Here is a 19202-nt window from a genome sequence, read left to right as displayed (position 1 = left end):
GGGGTGACCGTGATAAATTACTGCTGAGATTGGAGGCAAGGTGGATAGATCGCTTACAGACGGTTCATCCACTAGGTCTCAATGAGCACCTCTCGCTATTGTGTTTCCTCTAATTTTCATGTTACTATATCTTCTACATTACAGCTTACATCTGTACCTTGGTACTTTTGTATCTGTGTCATGTCCGTTTCTCTGTATGGTCGACACCAGTGTCATGTTGATTGTTTCATGTTGACGAATATGTCCATTTTTTCATTTAAGTGCGTACAGTTGCAACAGTATTTTGCTATTTTATATCGCATTTCCCACGAAGCCTATTACATGTTCTTGCCAGTTGATTTCGTTATATTAATGCATTTATCTTCAATGATTTTTCATAGATTTCCTTTATATTTTTTTCTTTTTCACTAGATATTTGGGCTACTTGTCACTCTCCCACATACACGCCCCCTGCCCTGACTGACACCGCCACATCATCGGCGCCAGGATGACGTCACAGGGTCCAGGTTGGCGCACTCACAGGGAGTCATTCTTGTCACTGGGTGGTTTGCACTTGACTGTTTGCATAAAAGTAAGTACTTCAGTTGTATCTTGCATGTCTTGATAAAGGGTTTGAGTACCCGAAACGTTGACTTACCGCATTGCCTTTGGCTTATTTATTTTGCGATGTACCTGATGTCAGTTTGACGAGTGCCGCACATCACAGTGTCTGCTACATATTCTCTATCTAGAGATTGCGCGCACCGCACAAGTTGTTTGATGTACGGATGAGTGCTGGGCATTTCTGCTATATATATATATATATATATATATATATATATATATATATACATACATATATATATATATATATATACACATATATATATATATATATATATATATATATATATATATATATATATATATATATATATATACACACATATACATACATACATACACACACACACACACACACACATATACACACATACATATATATATAAATGTTGCACAAAACCTGGCATGCCAGGAAAGGCGGTTTGGTGCAACCGCAGTAACGATGTATGAAGACACATGAGTATTGTTACTGCTGTAATTTAGCAGGTGCAAGCTGTCCACCCAGCTAGGAAAAGGATCAAACACAAGGGTCTGTTTCAGGAGAACTATTTTATGAAGCTCGACTTTTGCTTGTAAAATATATTTTCTATTCTCTATGGTCGTTTTATTAGCAGGGATGCATCTTTACAGGATCTCAGCAGTTCTGAGACGCTCACATTTCTGCTTACCGTTCCCAGCAACAAGGAGGATTCCTGGAGTAAATCAGGGTTGCCGACTTTAACATTCTCCTCTCCGGGAGAAGCCCGGAGAGGAGAGTTTCAGCAGCCGCTCAGGGGGCGGGGCTTATGAGTGACATCACTAAGTCCCGCCCCCATACTGTTAAAAGCAGCGAATTCAGGGATCTCCATTGAGGGGGCGGGGCTAAAATGACGCGATTGTGCCCTTTTAGCTCCGCCCCCTCCTCTGAGACCCGAGGATTGCGGCATTTTAATGCCGCGATCCGGGGGTCAGCGGGGTCCCCCCTGAATCCGGGAGGGTTGCCCACCCTTCCGGGGGCCGGGAGGGGGTACCCGATTTTCGGGAGACTCCCGGAAATTCCGGGAGGGTCGGCAACCCTGGAGTAAATTTGTACACTTCAGACCTGTTCTTTTAGATCTTTGCTTGCGACTATATATATTTGAAGTATAATAGTTCTTTAATGTTCTGATTTTCTACTGCAAATTCATGTAAATTGAGTTATAATTGATCTAAAACATGTCTATGTATGCAGCATTGCGGTGGCTTCATCCTGTAATATCCTGTTTACAGCTGCTGCAGCTTCCAGAGATCGGCTGCATTGTGAAGGGGGCAAGAAGTAGCCCTTAGGCTTCTATAGAGTAGTGCTAGAATAAGCTGGCATTAAAGTGGTAGTGGAAACACAGTGGTCCCACATTGATACATCTGAATATGTGGTAAAAACCCTGAAAATAATGTTTTTACCGTATTTCCTGTTTGATACATCCAGGCCATTAAGCCTAATTCAGCATGGATCACTAATGCTCAAATAGAGCAATAACCGAGCAAGCCCATCTCTACCCCATGCATTCCTGTCAGTTTGACTGACTGAAAGCTGGTGATTGGGGATGGAAACCTGCTATTTTCTGGGTGTGCCCAGTCCTTGTTGTGGAGGGTCTGTGATGTCTCAGTCACAGATTAGTGGAAGCTTTAGATCTACTCACAATTGTGCAGACGGCAATTTAGCAAGCAGCATTTTTATTTCTGTCTGGGCTGTGACTTTCTCCTCACAGTCCACTGGGAACTATAGGACCTTATTCACCTTAACCAGAATTTTTGGGTGAAGTGAAACCATGTGCCACATTATGTAAAATAGAAAGTCAGTCTAAGGGACTACAGGGGATGTGGGGCAGCAATGGAGCATTGTGGGATGTGGTCCGGGCAATGGCGGCGTACCTGGACCATTTGGGTGGGGGGCATAGCAGTTGTGGCCCAAAATAAGATGGTGGTTCCCGCAACTGGCTTTGTAAAATGTTGGAAGGCCCCGGCGTGCGAGGTGGCTTGGCCCTGTGCTGGGTGGCCCCTGGTAAAATTTTACAAGTCTACAACTGAAGCTAAAATAGGTTTGTGGGGGGGGGTGCCTGAGATGAGTCCCGTGAGGGAGATGGGGGTGCCAGCAGGCCCCTTTACCATAAGCCTGTGAGGATTATGTCTCATTCAGCGGTGGGTAAATATGCAGTGGCCTGTGGTGAGCCCCGGAGGGTATGAGGGGTCAGCAGAACCCTTTTTACCATAAGCCCTTGGGCTTATGTCTCACGAAGGCTGTGGTGTGTAGATGGGGAGGGTGGAGGGTATGGGATGCCCCGCGGGCGGGTGGGTAAACAGTGGTGGGCGGACAGTCCAGGTAACACTCCTTGCTGCAGAACAGGAAAGTCTGTTGCTGGGTAGCGGCGCCCCGCTCCCAGAGTTCTTACCGACTTGGTTAGTTTGCAGAGTGAGTGCAGCGGTGTTGATGCTGGGTATCGCGTCCTCGCTGTTAGGGCAGTGGTGAGTAACGTTCACCTCGCTGCCTGAAGTCTGTGAGCCCTTCCGTCTGTGTGGAAGCGGCTTCCACAGTTACCTGACCCGGACGCTAACTTCCGGGTTAGCGCGATGATGTCACCGGGGGGAAGCTGTGCGCTCGACTCCGCACGGAGGAGACTTAGGTGATTCCGTGATGGTAGTAGTTGTGGGTGCTGCGTGTGTCTGTCCAACGCGTTTCAGCCACTATGGGCCTTTATCCTTGATAAAGGGCCTTTATCCTTGATAAAGGCCCATAGTGGCTGAAACGCGTTGGACAGACACACGCAGCACCCACAACTACTACCATCAAGGGATCACCTAAGTCTCCTCCGTGCGGAGTCGAGCGCACAGCTTCCCCCCGGTGACATCATCGCGCTAACCCGGAAGTTAGCGTCCGGGTCAGGTAACTGTGGAAGCCGCTTCCACACAGACGGAAGGGCTCACAGACTTCAGGCAGCGAGGTGAACGTTACTCACCACTGCCCTAACAGCGAGGACGCGATACCCAGCATCAACACCGCTGCACTCACTCTGCAATCTAACCAAGTCGGTAAGAACTCTGGGAGCGGGGCGCCGCTACCCAGCAACAGACTTTCCTGTTCTGCAGCAAGGAGTGTTACCTGGACTGTCCGCCCCCCACTGTTTACCCACCCGCCCGCGGGGCATCCCATACCCTCCACCCTCCCCATCTACACACCACAGCCTTCGTGAGACATAAGCCCAAGGGCTTATGGTAAAAAGGGTTCTGCTGACCCCTCATACCCTCCGGGGCTCACCACAGGCCACTGCATATTTACCCACCGCTGAATGAGACATAATCCTCACAGGCTTATGGTAAAGGGGCCTGCTGGCACCCCCATCTCCCTCACGGGACTCATCTCAGGCACCCCCACCACAAACTTACTTTACCCCATTTATATGTATACTGTATATTATGTCTTATGAACAATAAACATATTATTCAGAACACCAGCATTTTGTCATTTATTCTCACATAATACACAACCAAGGTGAGCGCTTAACAATTACTATTTGTTTAAACCTACGATTTGAGTACGGACCACTCAGTTAAGCTGCCCCACATACAGAGGGATAAGCGCAGTAACCTCCACCAAATCTATGAAGCTAAAATAGGCTAATAATTACGCCAGTACTTGTCACTATTTTATCACATTTATCGCCTAAATGTTAGCGATTTATAGCTTTCATTTTCTGGCAAAATGTATTTTCAAAAGGTACCCATTAATTAAGATATGAAAGAAAACTTATTGCCCTTAATGCCTGATTGGAGCCAGTCTCTGCGACAAATAAGAAATAAAATGATTGCAGAAGATGTTATCACTTTAATTCTCTGTTCAGACCCTGGCAGCTGATACTTTACATACGCAATCATTAGACTGTAAGAGGATAGTAGGGTGGGGGGGATCCCAGGCCTCACTCTCCTTGAAAGTTCTGCATCATGTAGCCACCCCTGCTACCTATTAGTACACCTCTTAAGGTGCCCATACACGGTGCGATGAACTCCATGCTTTTAGTACTAGATTGCATGGCATCTAGGGATGCAGTGTTTAATGGTCATCTCCATGATAACGCTGGGTGTTCCCATGCAAATGCCGGTGGGACAAAGTGTGCCGGGGGCGGGGCGAATCAACCAGAATCAGGTCCGGAGTCTCCATTCTTTACGGAATGCTACTTTGACTGTGTCTATAAATTGTTACAGATATAACTCTTCCCTATTGCTGGTGCTCCTGGACAGCTGTATATTTTATGTACAGTACAGCACTGGGGAAGATAAAAACTTGTGGAGGAAACTTCTGGGAAACCATGGCTTCAGGAAAAAATAATTAAATGGACTCTCTTTGGGCTTATCGCACAGGGGGTAACCCATTGAGTACAGACACTTAACTTAAAATTTATGGGATAGCTGTGGGTTTACCAGGTGGGATAACTGACTTATAGATGAATATGCCTTAAACCAGGCTTGTCCAACCCACGGCCCACGGGCCACATGCGGCCTAGGTCGGGTAGTAATGCGGCCCAGTGCATTTTAAGAAATTCTAAGTATAATATAGGGCAGGGTTCGCCAACCCGTCGCTCGCAAGCGACGGGTAGCTCGCCGGGTGTTTTCAAGTAGCTCGGCGTGTTTCAGTGACCTCCTGCCGCGTAGACTGAGGTTCCTTGCTTGGCGGCAGGAGGTCAGGAAGTGATTTAATGCCGCGTTTGTAGCCCTGACTTTGCGGCAGTGACCTCCTGCAGCGTAGCGGTTGGCGGCAGGAGGTCTCAGAGTGCAGCGTGACCTCCTGACGTCCCCAGCGTATAAATTTGCGCACTTTCTATAGACGCCACAGACTCTGCTCAAGAGTCAGTCCTGCGCCACAGCCTCTGCTCTGCGTTAGGTAAAAATTTCGTTTTCACTGCTTGAGGTACACACCTTGATGATTAATAATTAATGAGCATCAAGGTGTGGGGCATATGTTTAATGGGCATCATTTGTGTGGCATATGTTTAATGAGCATCAATGTGTGGGGCATATGTATAAAGGAGCTTCACGCTGTGGGGCATTTGTATAATGGAGCTTCACATTGTGGGGCATATGTATAATGGAGCATCACGGTGTGGCATATGTATAATGGTGCATCACGGTGTGGGACATATAGATAATGGTGCATGAGAGTGTGTGTGGTATATGTATAATGGAGCTTAATGTGGGGCATATGTATAATGGAGCATCACGGTGTGACATATGTTTAATGGAGTATAAAGTTCTGGGGCACATGTATAATGGTGCATCACGGTGTGGGGCATTTGTATAATGGAGTATCATGCTGTGGGGCATATGTATAATGGGCATCATGGGTGTGGCATATGTATAATGAGCATCCAGGTGTGGGGTATATATATAATGGAGCATATTTATAATGGGCATCACAGTATGCGGCATAGGTATAATGGGCATCACGGACTGCACTATTGGGGTCATGTGTATCTGGCACTGTACTATTGGGGGCATATATGTATCACACCTCCATTTTCCATGGCCGCACCCCATGTGGCTACAGCTCTTAAGAGAGCTGACCATGCCCTCATATTGGATGATCAGGTATCGTTACTGTTATTTTATTTTATGTGCGGCCCAAACCAAATTTTCAACTTCTAATGTGGCCCAGGGAAGGTGAAAGGTTGGACAACCCTGCCTTAAACCCTGAGCTTTAGCCAAGGCTAACTGAATCTGCCCATGACAGACCAGTTTGTAAAGGGAAAACCTACGTTTAGAATGGCAGAGACACAAAGAGTTTCGTTAAACTATTTTAACAAATGTTATCCCAATTATGATTTGTAAATTAGCAAGATTCTTTTAAAAAATGGACCTCATAGGATTGCATGGTGCAAACGGTGGCATTGCGTGGTGTGCTATGTTGGACACATGTATGGAAATCTGCTTGTTCTGCCAGCAACAACGTAAGTGCACACATGCAGCATCTGTTTAGCAATGAAGCTATACAGTACAGCAGGTTCATAATGGTCCGATACCTGTGCTCACCAAGAGGATACTGAAAACCTGTAATGCAGGAAATGAGTGGCTAAAGTTACGGTACTTTCCTTAAAGTGATTAAATGGTCAAATGTACATTTAAAAAAAAACAGGCAGCACCGGAGGCAAAATTTGAAGACCGGATACTATAGTCCCATCCAGGGCCGGTGCAAGGGTTTGTGGCACCCTAGGCAAAACTTGTGTGCGCCACTTCACACCCCTCCCCCCCCTTCATGGTCGGGAACGCTCTGCCGGCTCACCTCGAACATGTTGCGGCAGCGGGTAACATCCAGGATGCCAGCCGGGGAGGAATCGGAGCTGGACGAGCTGTCTGAGGGAGTGGCGGCCGGGGATGTGTCCGGGGGTTCCGGCCTATGGGAGAGCACAGCAGAGCAGCACTACAGGTGACAGGTGCAGGCAGGAATCGCTATGCCATTGGGCAGCTTGAGGGCAGGTAGCCCAGGTCGCCATTGATCTCCCGTCCCTGGCCTCCTCTGTTTCTTCCCCTTCCTCGGTCAGGTCTTCTACGCAGCGGTAGAAGGCAGGAGGACTCCCCTGGCAGCGGATATCCTCCGGCCCAACAATTTGCTGCGCCCGGCCACCCTCAGCCCAAAGCAGCTGCTGACAGGCCGGCCCCGGGAGCAGTGCAGCGGGCGCCGCCTGGTCCCTTTGAGGCGCTCCAAGTGTCTCCCCTGCCAAGACCCATTATATTGAATTGTTGGGCTGAAGAGGCGCCCTCCGGTGGCCGGCGCCCTAGGCAACTGCCTAAAAGCTGCCTAGTGGTAGCGCCGGCCCTGGTCCCATCTTGGGTGTGGGAAGGGTCAGCTCTATCATTTGGGTACATGGATCAGAATAAGTGTTCACCAGTGGGTCCCATCTCACAGTCCAGCACGGTGGGTCCCATCTCACAGTCCAGCAACAGCTGCAGATGCACCGTCATTTGCTGCAGCACATATGGAGTGCTACCAAACAGGAGCCATCCTCTCCTCTATTGCACAAGTTAGCAGGTCTATTGGGATATAGCAAATTATATATGCGGGTGCACCACAGAGCTCTGTTGGAAGAGCAGTGGTCATATTTGGATCCCACTGTGAACCAACTACACATGTTCTTCTATAGATGCAGGTGCCCCTTCAGGGCTTGGAGCCTGGAGGCTGGTGACTCCATTGCCTCTGGGAGTTATGCCCTTGCTGAGTAATCTCTTCTGTTTCAATTTCAGCATTAAGTTTTTGTACGATGGAATTCCTGCTTAACTGAGTAAATTAGTAATAACCAGTGACTGCTCTCAACTCTGTGGAGGAGGGGGGCTGCCACGATGCGAGACCCCCCTCTGGCTTCTTTGGTACTGCACATGCGCTGACCCCAAGCCCATTTTAAGAGGACTACTGAAGAGAAACAGCGTGTGCTATTTGTTTCATAGGTACCATACCTGCATTATACGCAGGAGCCGCACACACCGCCGTTTTAGTAAGACTTCAGCAAAGCACATCATAATAATCCATTATGCAATGTAGAGCTCTCTAAGACCACATAATACATAAATAACCCTTCAGTCCTAGCGTACGTGTACAACATTACCATGCACAGATTATAAATAGGAACTGTAAAATAGACCTTAATCTCACAGTAGTCACGTGATCACAGACTATTACTGACCTGTGCTTATAATCTAAAAACAGCTTCCTCGTTACTAATCTATAGCCACAACCCCGATATCTGGGGGGAGAGAGCAGGTAAGCAATTATGGCGGGTGGGGCTGTGGAAATGAGGGTGGTATTATGGGCAAAGGAAGGAAATCCTTTGCGTAGATATGCCACCATATGGGTGAAATTTTATCAAAAATCCTAAAAAGTAAAAGCAGAGATGTTGCCTGTAGCATTCCCAGCTATAACATTCTAGACTGTACTAGATAAAAGATAATTAGATTATATTCAGTAGTTGAGGGGAAAATGGAAAGTTCTCTACCAATATTAAGGGGCACATTTATTTTTTACATTGATCTGTAAATTCTTTCAAGACACTAGCAGCAGTTATTTCTTTTAGTAATATCTGCTGGATTGTATAATATGTATGTGCGGATTTCTTACAGGCCACAAATAGTGCCTGGGAGCAGGAACACTACGCACATATAGTAAATAGTAGTAGAATCACATTCTTCATAAATAGACTCTATTTACCTTTATACGCACACAGTCTGCATTCTGTGCAGCGCTGTCAGATTGTTGACACGGACACATCACATGGTGCAATAACATGCTAAACCTGCATGCCTCTGTCCACCCTGGTATGCTGCAGGGCTCATGTTCTAGATCAAAGACACTACTAGAGGACTTCTGGCTGGTTAGATATTTGACATCATACAGTGGCAGCTTTTGTTGTACCTTTAGATCTTTCCCTGATTACCTTAAAAATCAATACATACAGCCAAAACAAGGGGTGTAGAGAACCATCATGTGCAAGATTGGCACCTTATAAATGATGCTGGGTTACAGGTTAGCATTTTACAGTGGGAATAGCACTAAAACGGACAAGAATGAAGGTGCACTAGAGCATCTGTACTCAATGTGCTGTCTGTCTGTAAGGTGAGCTGACCTGTCTGAGTTCTTACACATTTCCTTCCTGTTTCTAGCTTATTGACTTTCTTTAGGATGTACCAACCTCTTGCGGTACCATTCTGCCACCCATCAGAACAATCCTAATTGCATATGTACAGGTTGAGTATCCCGTATCCAAAATGCTCGGGACCAGGAGAATTTTGGATAACGGATTATTCCGTATTTCGGAATATTTTAATATTTCAATGATGTATTTTGAAGTATCTTGCATATATGCTGTATAAACACATAATATACACACAAATATATTTTATTACCACATAAAATACACACAAATATATTTTAATTGTTCAAAAAACAAGGTTTCAAAACGTGAAACAAAATGTGTGTACTATCTCAGCACTGAATTTGAATGCCAAGCAATCATTGTCTTGCACATATATAGTGCCAGTTACATATCATGTCCCCAGTGATGCTGTTACAAATGTCCCCAGTGAGTTTTTAGCAAAAAAAAATTTTTTTCACTTTCTGGAATGTCCGTATTTCGGAATAATTCGGATAACGGATACTCGGATACGGGATACTCGACCTGTACTAACATATATGATTTGTATTGCAATGGGCAGCTCTCCTGATAAAAGCTGCTGTCCCTGGACTTGTGGGTTTATGACCTGGGACTACGCATGCACATTGTGATGCAGGCAGCAGTGGGGCATGCTGGGAGAGATCAGTGTCTGATTATTACATTGTGGTGCAGGGCTTTTAATACATTTCTTATGGTAAATATGGTAAAAACATTATTTTCAGGGTTTCTTGCTGCATTTCATGAACTAAAACCCTGCCGACTATGGACTTCTCTACACGGCACTGTGCGACGGAAGGTCTGGAATTCCAGAGACCAACGGCCAACACAAAGCGCAGCTCTTAGTGCAATGTAGCTATTCCCTGAATGGGAACGGTATGATGATCATTTCCAAAGGGCCTGAGCTTGATGAATTGGAAATTTGTACTGGACATGAAGCATAAATAAAAAAAAAACAAAAAAACAACACCTTCCAGCAAGTGTATATGCGCTAAATGCTGGTCTGCATTAGTCTCATTTGGATGACCATTCCCTTAAGCAACCCCCACCCCCCCTCCATAAGCAGTGCAAAGAACACAATGATAGTTAGAAATACCAATAGCTAGATAAATAGATTTTGCACACACTTTCTTAACCTCTACTGTCTTTGCAGAATCCAGTTCAGTGCAGATGAATCAAACATTTATCCTGATTTATGGTAAATGAATACTTAAGTTCCTGCAGGATGATGCCAAGACTCACAAGAACACTGCGCACGCTTACATAAAGCATGCCTAAAGTGACTTTGGCACAGCACCATCTGAATAAGAACATTTATTATTCCTAGAACTGCATCTTACATTCTGCTACACAGTCTTCCAGAGGGGAACTTTCACATAATTCCTGTAGCAATGTTAAGGGTTGGCTTACCTAATTATACAACTAATTACAATGTGGAGGGCCTCTAGGGATATTGTACTTCAGCTAAACGGGATTAAAATTAAACTGTTAAACTCCTGGCAAAAAAGAATAAGTTGCATAAAAGATTCCCTGAAGAGTGAAGCCGTTCTCATCGGCTGGGTTAAGTGTGTGATATAACACTGCAGTAGCGCAAGCTTGTGCCTCTTCACTGGGATGTGAATACACCGACGACTTAGCGGACTACGTAAACACGATTGGTTTACCAGCACCAGTAAGGAAGGATAAAAGAGGAAAGTAGCGCGTACCAATAAAAAATTACAGACATAATGGATAATGAATAATAAAAATCTCTCATGTACGGCCCTTTGTATACACCACTGTGTGAATATTAGTAAATATTGGTTCAGATCCGCTCCTATTATACCGCCTGAATAATGTCCCAATTTGGGATGATGCCGTTCTTAAGAGGGAATGAGTTAGCTTTCCAGTGGATTCAAAAAGGTGTTAATGGAGGTAGATATATTTACCACTGCGGGTCCCCTTGGAGTCTTATATCCATTAGGATTGCATGAAAAGCTGTGATCTCCGTTGGGTGAAGTAGGTGGAACTTTCTCCGCTTTAGGAATCGCGATGACTTGTGGAAAGAGATGTATATTTTTCCCAAATAGGTAGTTCTCCGAAATGTAAGGAGATAGAGACGGCTGGTTGGATCCAAAAGATGCACAGTAGTGATGGCAGTTAGGGTCCTTGAGAGTAGTAGGTGGAACTTTCTCCGCTTTAGGAATCGCGATGACTTGTGGAAAGAGATGTATATTTTTCCCAAATAGGTAGTTCTCCGAAATGTAAGGAGATAGAGACGGCTGGTTGGATCCAAAAGATGCACAGTAGTGATGGCAGTTAGGGTCCTTGAGAGTAGCAGCTTCCAACGTGTTTCACTGCCTCTAGGGGCAGCTTTTTCCATCTCTATCTCCTTACATTTCGGAGAACTACCCATTTGGGAAAAATATACATCTCTTTCCACAAGTCATCGCGATTCCTAAAGTGGAGAAAGTTCCACCTACTTCTCCCAACGGAGATCATAGCTTTTCATGCAATCCTAATGGATATAAGACTCCAAGGGGACCCGCAGTGGTAAATATATCTACCTCCATTAGCACCTTTTTGAATCCAGTGGAAAGCTAACTCATTCCCTCTTAAGAACGGCATCATCCCAAATTGGGACATTATTCAGGCGGTATAATAGGAGCGGATCCTAACCAATATTTACTAATATTCACACAGTGGCGTATACAAAGGGCCATACATGAGAGATTTTTATTATTCATTACCAATTATGTCTATGTAATTTTTTATTGTGATATGTATGTACATTAAATGTTTTTTTACCTTAATTCCTCATTGGTAAGCGCTACTTTCTTCTTTTATCCTTTTTTCTCTATCTAGGGACCCACTCAGTCCCTCTAAGTAGCAGCTTCACTTTGACCTCACATCCCACAGCAGCGCCCTCTGACCGCCTTAGGGTGGTCTTTTTTCTGGACCAGTAAGGAAGGGCCTGCAGCTCAGCACAGAGTCACATTATGGCAGAAAGCTTCTCAAACCATTGATAACTTTAGCGGATAGCTGAAGTGAAATAGTTATTTATTAATACACAAATGTGTCTCTCTGCATGGATACAACACAACAATAGGTCTGTAATTATTCCAGTCCATCGCGATACTGCACTTACGGTTATTATTATTATGCAACAAATGTGTGCAGAAGTTTCTAACGCTGTATCAAAAGTGCTAGTATGCAGCTGCTACGGATTTTCTTCCAAGTTCTGTAGTGCTTTGTGTTCAGAGTCAGACTCTGTCGCACACATATATACAAGTGTTGCATATCAAGTTAATCAGTGCAGTCTCATGTAACTAACTGTTTTGTTGCATTGTGGCTAAGACACAAATTTGGGTGATAAAGACACAAAAACCATGGCAAACCAAGTCGAGTCGCACAGGACCTGGCAAGTCACCTGTTCCACTTTGCATACTGAGGCTACGTGTATGTAGATAGTTGGCTGCAGACCCAAGACTGTCAGGGTTGTGGCTCTGTAGGATGTGGAAAGCCAGAATTGTCCAAAGATTGACAAAAGGACAGCAAGTACAATGGCTCTCACCCAGTTTAATGGCTCCATCTTGTGTTAGCAGCACATTCCCTGCTTTCAAGTCCCGATGGATGATCTTCATGCTATGGAGGTATGCCAGCGCTTCCAACATCTGTTTGCAGATGGCCTGGATCTGAGGTTCTGTCAATCCACGGTCCAATTCTGTCAGCAGAAAAGTAAACCCTCAAAATCATTAGCTCACACAATGAATTGCACATGTTAATGAGAGCACAGGAAAAAATTATTCATACATTTGCAAGTAAGGGTGCAGAATTTTATAGATGTCTATCTTCATCTATATACTGTATCTATTTAGCTATATCCTCAAATAGTGCCACTGTTACAAGGCCATCAGGGCACATGCACAGCAGGAAGAAAAATAGTCATCTGCAAAAGCAATGGGTTTGCCTACAGCTCAGTCCCATTGTACTATTTTGAGAACATTAAAGGGCTGTACACACGGTGAGATATTGGCTTATGCACAATTTTGGCTAGATGCACTGGAGATTTTGACTAATCGATGTGGTCTAAATAATGATAGTTTATGATCTAGTTAAAATTGACTTGCCTGCACAGTCAATCTATGCTAAGCAATCTATGCTAGACAATATTAAACTAAGCAGAAGAATAATAGGGAGATGTTGGCTAATCTTCTAGAAGCTTTTGACTTTGTGGTGAAAATCTCCTGCCAAAATCTCTCCGTGTGTACACCCCTTTACACTAACGGTCAGAAATGTCCCTGTTGGCCAGATATTGTGACACAGGACAAAGGTTGACAATCACTAGCCTATTAACAGGCATGTTTTATTTTTTGTTGGCTTAGCAACTATGACACATCTATTTGCAGAAAGGAAGACTTTCCACTGTATGTTTTTAGTAATCAATGTGCAGACTCCAGTGTAGAACACATTACTGGAGGCAGATGGGTCAGGGAGCATACATAAGAAACATCCCAGCAAACTGCTCTCCAGGGAAAAGCATCTAGTTTAAAACTTAAAGTTTATGGACTGTTTAAGTCATACATAGCCCTGTAAAAGTTACAATTGCTAAATCTAATGTAACGGCCCCACATTCTTCAAACATGAACAGAAGCTTACAATTATTTCCATTACAATTTTTACTGTCCTAATGGGTCGATTCAGTATCACTCGGTGTGATCCGAATTAATCCCCAGTCCCAATGGTCGGAGTTTGTTCATTCGCATTCCTGCGCATGTGCAAACACCAGCACCGAGCGGCTTTGGCGAGTTACATACTCGCTGGGTTGTTCGCTGGGGGTAGGGAGCACTGCGGGTGCCTGCAGGGGAACACCCAGCATTTTATGAACGCAGACGGGCCGTTACATTACGTCGGCGCCCGATTCCCTCTTCGGCAGACTATGACGGAAATAGAAGTTCCGTTTTTCTCTCCCCTTCTGCCAAAAGCGAGGGGATGTGTAGGTCTATAGGAACCATTGCAGGTCTTGGCCAATAGGCACACATTTATTTCCCCCGTGACATTTGGTAGTGGTCCTGGGAGGTATTGAGCGAAGAGGAACTCCCTTTTGAAACAAAATAACACATTACTGTACATATCACCTAGTCACACAAAGTCAGTTACATATGTACAGGTATTGTTACATACCAAGCATTACTGCATCCACTGCTCCTCCTTGGCAAAACTCAATCATGATCTGTAAAACAATGACGAGACCCAATCAGAGCATATCATTTTTATAGATGTAAAACATTAATGGAATATTTAATGGCCAAACATAACCTGGTCATGAACCAGGCAACACATTCCAACCCAATGTTTCAGAGAAAATATGGATTACATGTCTTTTTGTTTATAAAATATCACAACAAAATAAAATGTAAACAAGTATAGCCCCGTACACACGGTAAGATTAATTTTCTATTCAATCCTGATCCGATCCCAATAGATTAGAAAATATAGTACAGATCTGTACTATATATTCTTGCCTGTATATCAGGACCGAATGCGGCTAAAAAAAAACATTCCATTTGGACTATACAAGCAAAATCAAATAGAAAGTTAGACAAAGTTGAAGAGTGTGTACAGGGCTTAAGTAACTCAATAGATACACCACAAACTTCAATGAGATATCTGCTCTTGTTTATGGATCTTTTCATGTGAGGGTAAGCTTCATGAGTAAAAACGGTACTTGTGAGTTATCGGGGCTGCCGATTTTTTCATCGCGCCCGAAATCGTGGGCATCGCGTCGGTCACGGCCATTATAAGGGGCCGCGACCGACGCGATGCCCACGATTTCCCATAGACAGTAATGTTAAAAGACGCGATGGACCCGATTTCCCATAGACAGCAATGTTAAAATAAAATGACAATGTGAAATTGGCCAATATGGCCATTTCACATCGGATATGTTTAAAAAAAAAAAGTTTCATGGCCCCCCACCACCGTTAACGCCACCCCGCTATTGACGCCAACCCGAAGCGTGGCGAGCGCAGCGAGCCCGCGAGGGGCGGTGGTACGCGTCCTCCGACCTTTTCATACCCCTACTATCCACGTCGGCGTGGAGTTGAGAAAAGAATAGTGTGGCGAGCGCAGCGAGCCACCGAGCCCGAAGCGTGGCGAGCGCAGCGAGCCCCGCGAGGGGATGCGGACACCTGTGAAGCCCGCAAGGGGACGCGGATACCTGTGAAGGTATCCGCGTCCGCTCGCCACGCTTCGGGCTCGGTGGCTCGCTGCGCTCGCCACACTATTCTATACTCAACTCCACGCCGACGTGGATAGTAGGGGTATGAAAAGGTCGGAGGACGCGTACCGCCGCCCTCGCCACGCTTCGGGTTGGCGTCAATAGCGGAGTGGCGTTAACGGTGGTGGGGGGCCATGAAACATTTTTTTTTAAAACATATCCAATGTGAAATGGCCATATTGGCCAATTTCACATTGTCATTTTATTTTAACATTACTGTCTATGGGAAATCGGGTCCATCGTGTCTTTTAACATTACGGTCTATGGGAAATCGCGGGCATCGCGGCCCCTTATAACGGCCACGACCGGCGCGATGCCCCCGATTTGGGGCTAAATCGCGGGCATCGCGTCGGTCGGGTGTCCTTAAGTTAACTAAACTTAAGGACAAAATCGGCAGCCCGGATAATTCACAAGTACCGTAAAAACCAGTTATGTTAAACTGTAAATAACGATCACTGTTTTACGCTGCATTGAGAGACTGCAGAATGTACAGTTATGTGCTGAGCAGGATCAGCAGATTACAGTGCACACACAGGTTTATTATGTCCTCCACTTATGACGCATCTCCTAAGATAGTAACAGCCTGGTGGGATACAACTGCTTCCTCAAGATAATATCTGGGCAGGAAATCATGTGATTTAACCCCTTCGCTTACCAAACATTACAGCTTGCGGATAATGGATTCAATATTTTTTTTTGGGGGGGGGGGGGTCTTTTGAACTCATCAAATTGTATAAATGAAATGAAATAAAACATGTAGATTAATGCCAAGAGCTCCTTGACTTATCGTAAAAATTCCCAAGTTTTTAAACAAGAATGGGTGGCATTTATCTTAAGTGGACGAAGAAGTATCAAGGCCATGGGTCTATTATGACCAGTATTCAATGCTCTGGATCATGGGTCTTCAAACTGTGGCCCTCCAGATGTTGTGAAACTACAAATCCCAGCATGCCTTGCCACAGTTTTGCTATAAGGGAGTGTTAAAACTGTGGCAAGGCATGCTGGGATTTGTAGTTTCGAAACATCTGGAGGGCCACAGTTTGAAGACCCATGCTCTGGATTCACCATTTTTTTAGGTGTATTGGGCTGTTTTCATGTTCTGCGGTGAAGCTTTTCAATGAAAATATGATTCCCCCTATTCAACGATCACTGTTCGCCGAAAGCGAACAGTGAATGCCGGCTAGTTCTCTGTTCCATGTGTGCTGCAATTCGCTGGTGTACTCCAAAGGGGTTGTGCCTCTAATTTGCCGAGAGTGTATTCCATGCTAGGATGGAGAACTGCTTTCACCGTGATTTTTGCCGTGTTTCACCGTTTTGCATTCACCATCTTTTTTGGTGAACTGTAATGTGTTCTTTTAAAATAGAAAGGTTTTCTATTTGTTTTTTTTGGTGTCCAAAAATCAGTTTGGTACTTGTTCCCTGGCACGGCCACAATCGCGGGCATCGTGTGTCATTTTTAGTGGTATACGACGCGACCGACGCGATGCCCCCAATTTTCCTATTGAAATGCATTGAAAATAGTCAAAATTGCGTTGGTCGCGTCGTATGCGGCTAAAAAAGCCTTAAATGGTCCAGACGCGATGCCCACGATTTCCCCATAGGAAACAATGTTAAATGGCTCAATGTACCCGCGATGCCCCCGATTTCTCATAGGGAACAATGTTAAATGGCTCAATGTACCCGCGATGCCCCCGATTTCTCATAGGGAACAATGTTAAATACCTCAATTTCACCAAATCATCATAGGGAACAATGGTAAATGGGCCAGAAAGCCCCAAAAACACCCCAGAACAGTGAAATGTCCCCCCAAAAGTACTTTATGCTACCCCACAATCAACGCGAACCCGAAGCGTGGCGAGCCCGCGAGGGGCGGCGGTACGCGTCCTCCGACCTTTTCATACCCCCACTATCCCCTAGGGCGTGGAGTTTAGAATAGAATAGTGTGGCGAGCGTAGCGAGCCACCGAGCCCGAAGCGTGGCGAGCACAGCGAGCCCCGCGAGGGGACGCGGATACCTTCACAGGTAAACGCGTCCCTTCGTGGGCTTCACAGGTATCCGCGTGCGCTCGCCACGCTTCGGGCTCGGTGGCTCGCTGCGCTCGCCACACTATTCTATTCTCAACTCCACGCCCTAGTGGATAGTAGGGGTATGAAAAGGTCGGAGGACGCGTACCGCCGCCCCTCGCGGGCTCGCTGCGCTCGCCACGCTTCGGGTTCGCGTTGATCGTGGGGTGTCGTAAAATACTTTTGGGGGGACATTTCACTGTTCAGGGGTGTTTTGGGGGGTTTATGGCCCATTTAACATTGTTCCCTATGATGATTTGGGTAAATTGACCCATTTAACATTGTTTCCTATGGGAAATCGGGGGCATCGCGGCTAAATTGAGGCATTTAACATTGTTCCCTATGGGGAAATCGCGGGCATCGCGTCGCGACCATCGCACCCGATTTTTTAGTGCTTGCGATGGCCGCGATGCCCCCGATTTTTCCTCACGATGCCCACGATCATGATCGTTGTGGCCGTGCTAGGAAACAAGTACCATCAGTTTTTTTATTATTTGAAGGATCTTGCTACTTTTATTAAAAAAGCCCATAAATATTTTTAATTTTCTTTTTCATGACGTCAGCAGGGGGGCGGGGACCCGCTCATTAGATATTCACTGCACTTGGTCCCACTCATTACATATGCACCTTCTGTGCCTGTCTCCCCACCAGCCACCCTTCTCCTCCCTGATAATAGTTGCAGAGACCCCCAGCCTGCTCGTGGGTGGCATGCAGCGGGGTCTGGCAGTGCAGGGTCGGATATCACTGGCGGGCAGGGGGTCCCTGCAGCGTATGTGAATTCAGCGGCAGAGTTCCTGTGGCAGATGGGAACTAGGAGTTTCCATCCGCCGCTGATCTCACATACACTGCAGGGACCCCCTGCTCGCCAGCGCTACCAACCTGACCCTGCCAGACCCCGCTGCATGCCACCCACCAGCGGGCAGGGGGCCCCTGCAGCCATCTGTCCCTCTGCTGTGGCCTCCCTGACCCCCTCCTGCCTTGCTACAGGCTGGCTGGCAAGCCATCATGCCTGCACTGCCGTGTCACCGTTCTGGGTGATTTTCGCAGTCAGAGGCACCGAGCCCCTGAGGCATTGATTAGAGTGCATGGCGGGGCAAACGTTGAATCAAAATTCCAGCGTAGCCTGGCGAACGCAGGCGAAAGTGTTACAGTGTATGCTGCCCCTGAGCTTGCCGGTGCATTGAATACTACTGTATTATGTGTTCACATTAAAAGGTTATGCATCTCACTAGATCAGTTTTTCCCCCAACTCCTGTCCTTACAGCGTCTTCATTATTGGGTGACCGTTTAAAAGACTGCTAAGAATTTTACTTGTGAAAACAGTGGAGATCTGTAAAGAATGTATGGTTATGGGTCCCTGAATTGGAAACACTGCTGTAAGTACAGTGGCATCTATTAAGATAGTACAGTGGCATCTGTACCACCCAGTAAAAGTGCACTGATCACTCTCCTGCTGTCCTTCACTTCTTCTGCAGCCCCAGCTGAGAATCAAGGGTTTGGGAGCAACAGGGGATGCTCAGAGCCACAATTGCTAGGTTCAGTATCCGTAGCTTGCTGCAAGTGGCATTTTAAGTGCTTATTACTAAATACAGCTGCCAAGGTGATTGGTAAAGC

At 45.8% G+C, this 19202-nt stretch overlaps 1 protein-coding gene across 1 annotated transcript in view; it reads right to left on the bottom strand.

Annotated features, from left to right (window-relative positions):
• The window catches only part of STK10 (serine/threonine kinase 10), a 111613-nt gene that overhangs the window by 49623 nt on the left and 42788 nt on the right, over window positions 1-19202 (bottom strand). The window contains exons 3-4 of the mRNA XM_083181984.1: window positions 14430-14478; window positions 12820-12969 (exon numbers count right to left, since the gene is read on the bottom strand). Of these exons, the coding sequence (XP_083038110.1) occupies window positions 12820-12969; window positions 14430-14478 (199 nt within the window). The remainder of the gene's footprint in view (window positions 1-12819; window positions 12970-14429; window positions 14479-19202) is intronic.

The sequence above is a fragment of the Crinia signifera genome, chromosome 4 (assembly GCF_055691185.1).
Source record: "Crinia signifera chromosome 4, ASM5569118v1, whole genome shotgun sequence".
Lineage (NCBI taxonomy): Eukaryota > Metazoa > Chordata > Amphibia > Anura > Myobatrachidae > Crinia > Crinia signifera.
Note: the sequence above shows the minus strand (reverse complement) of the source record. Positions and strands in the feature narration are given on the sequence as shown.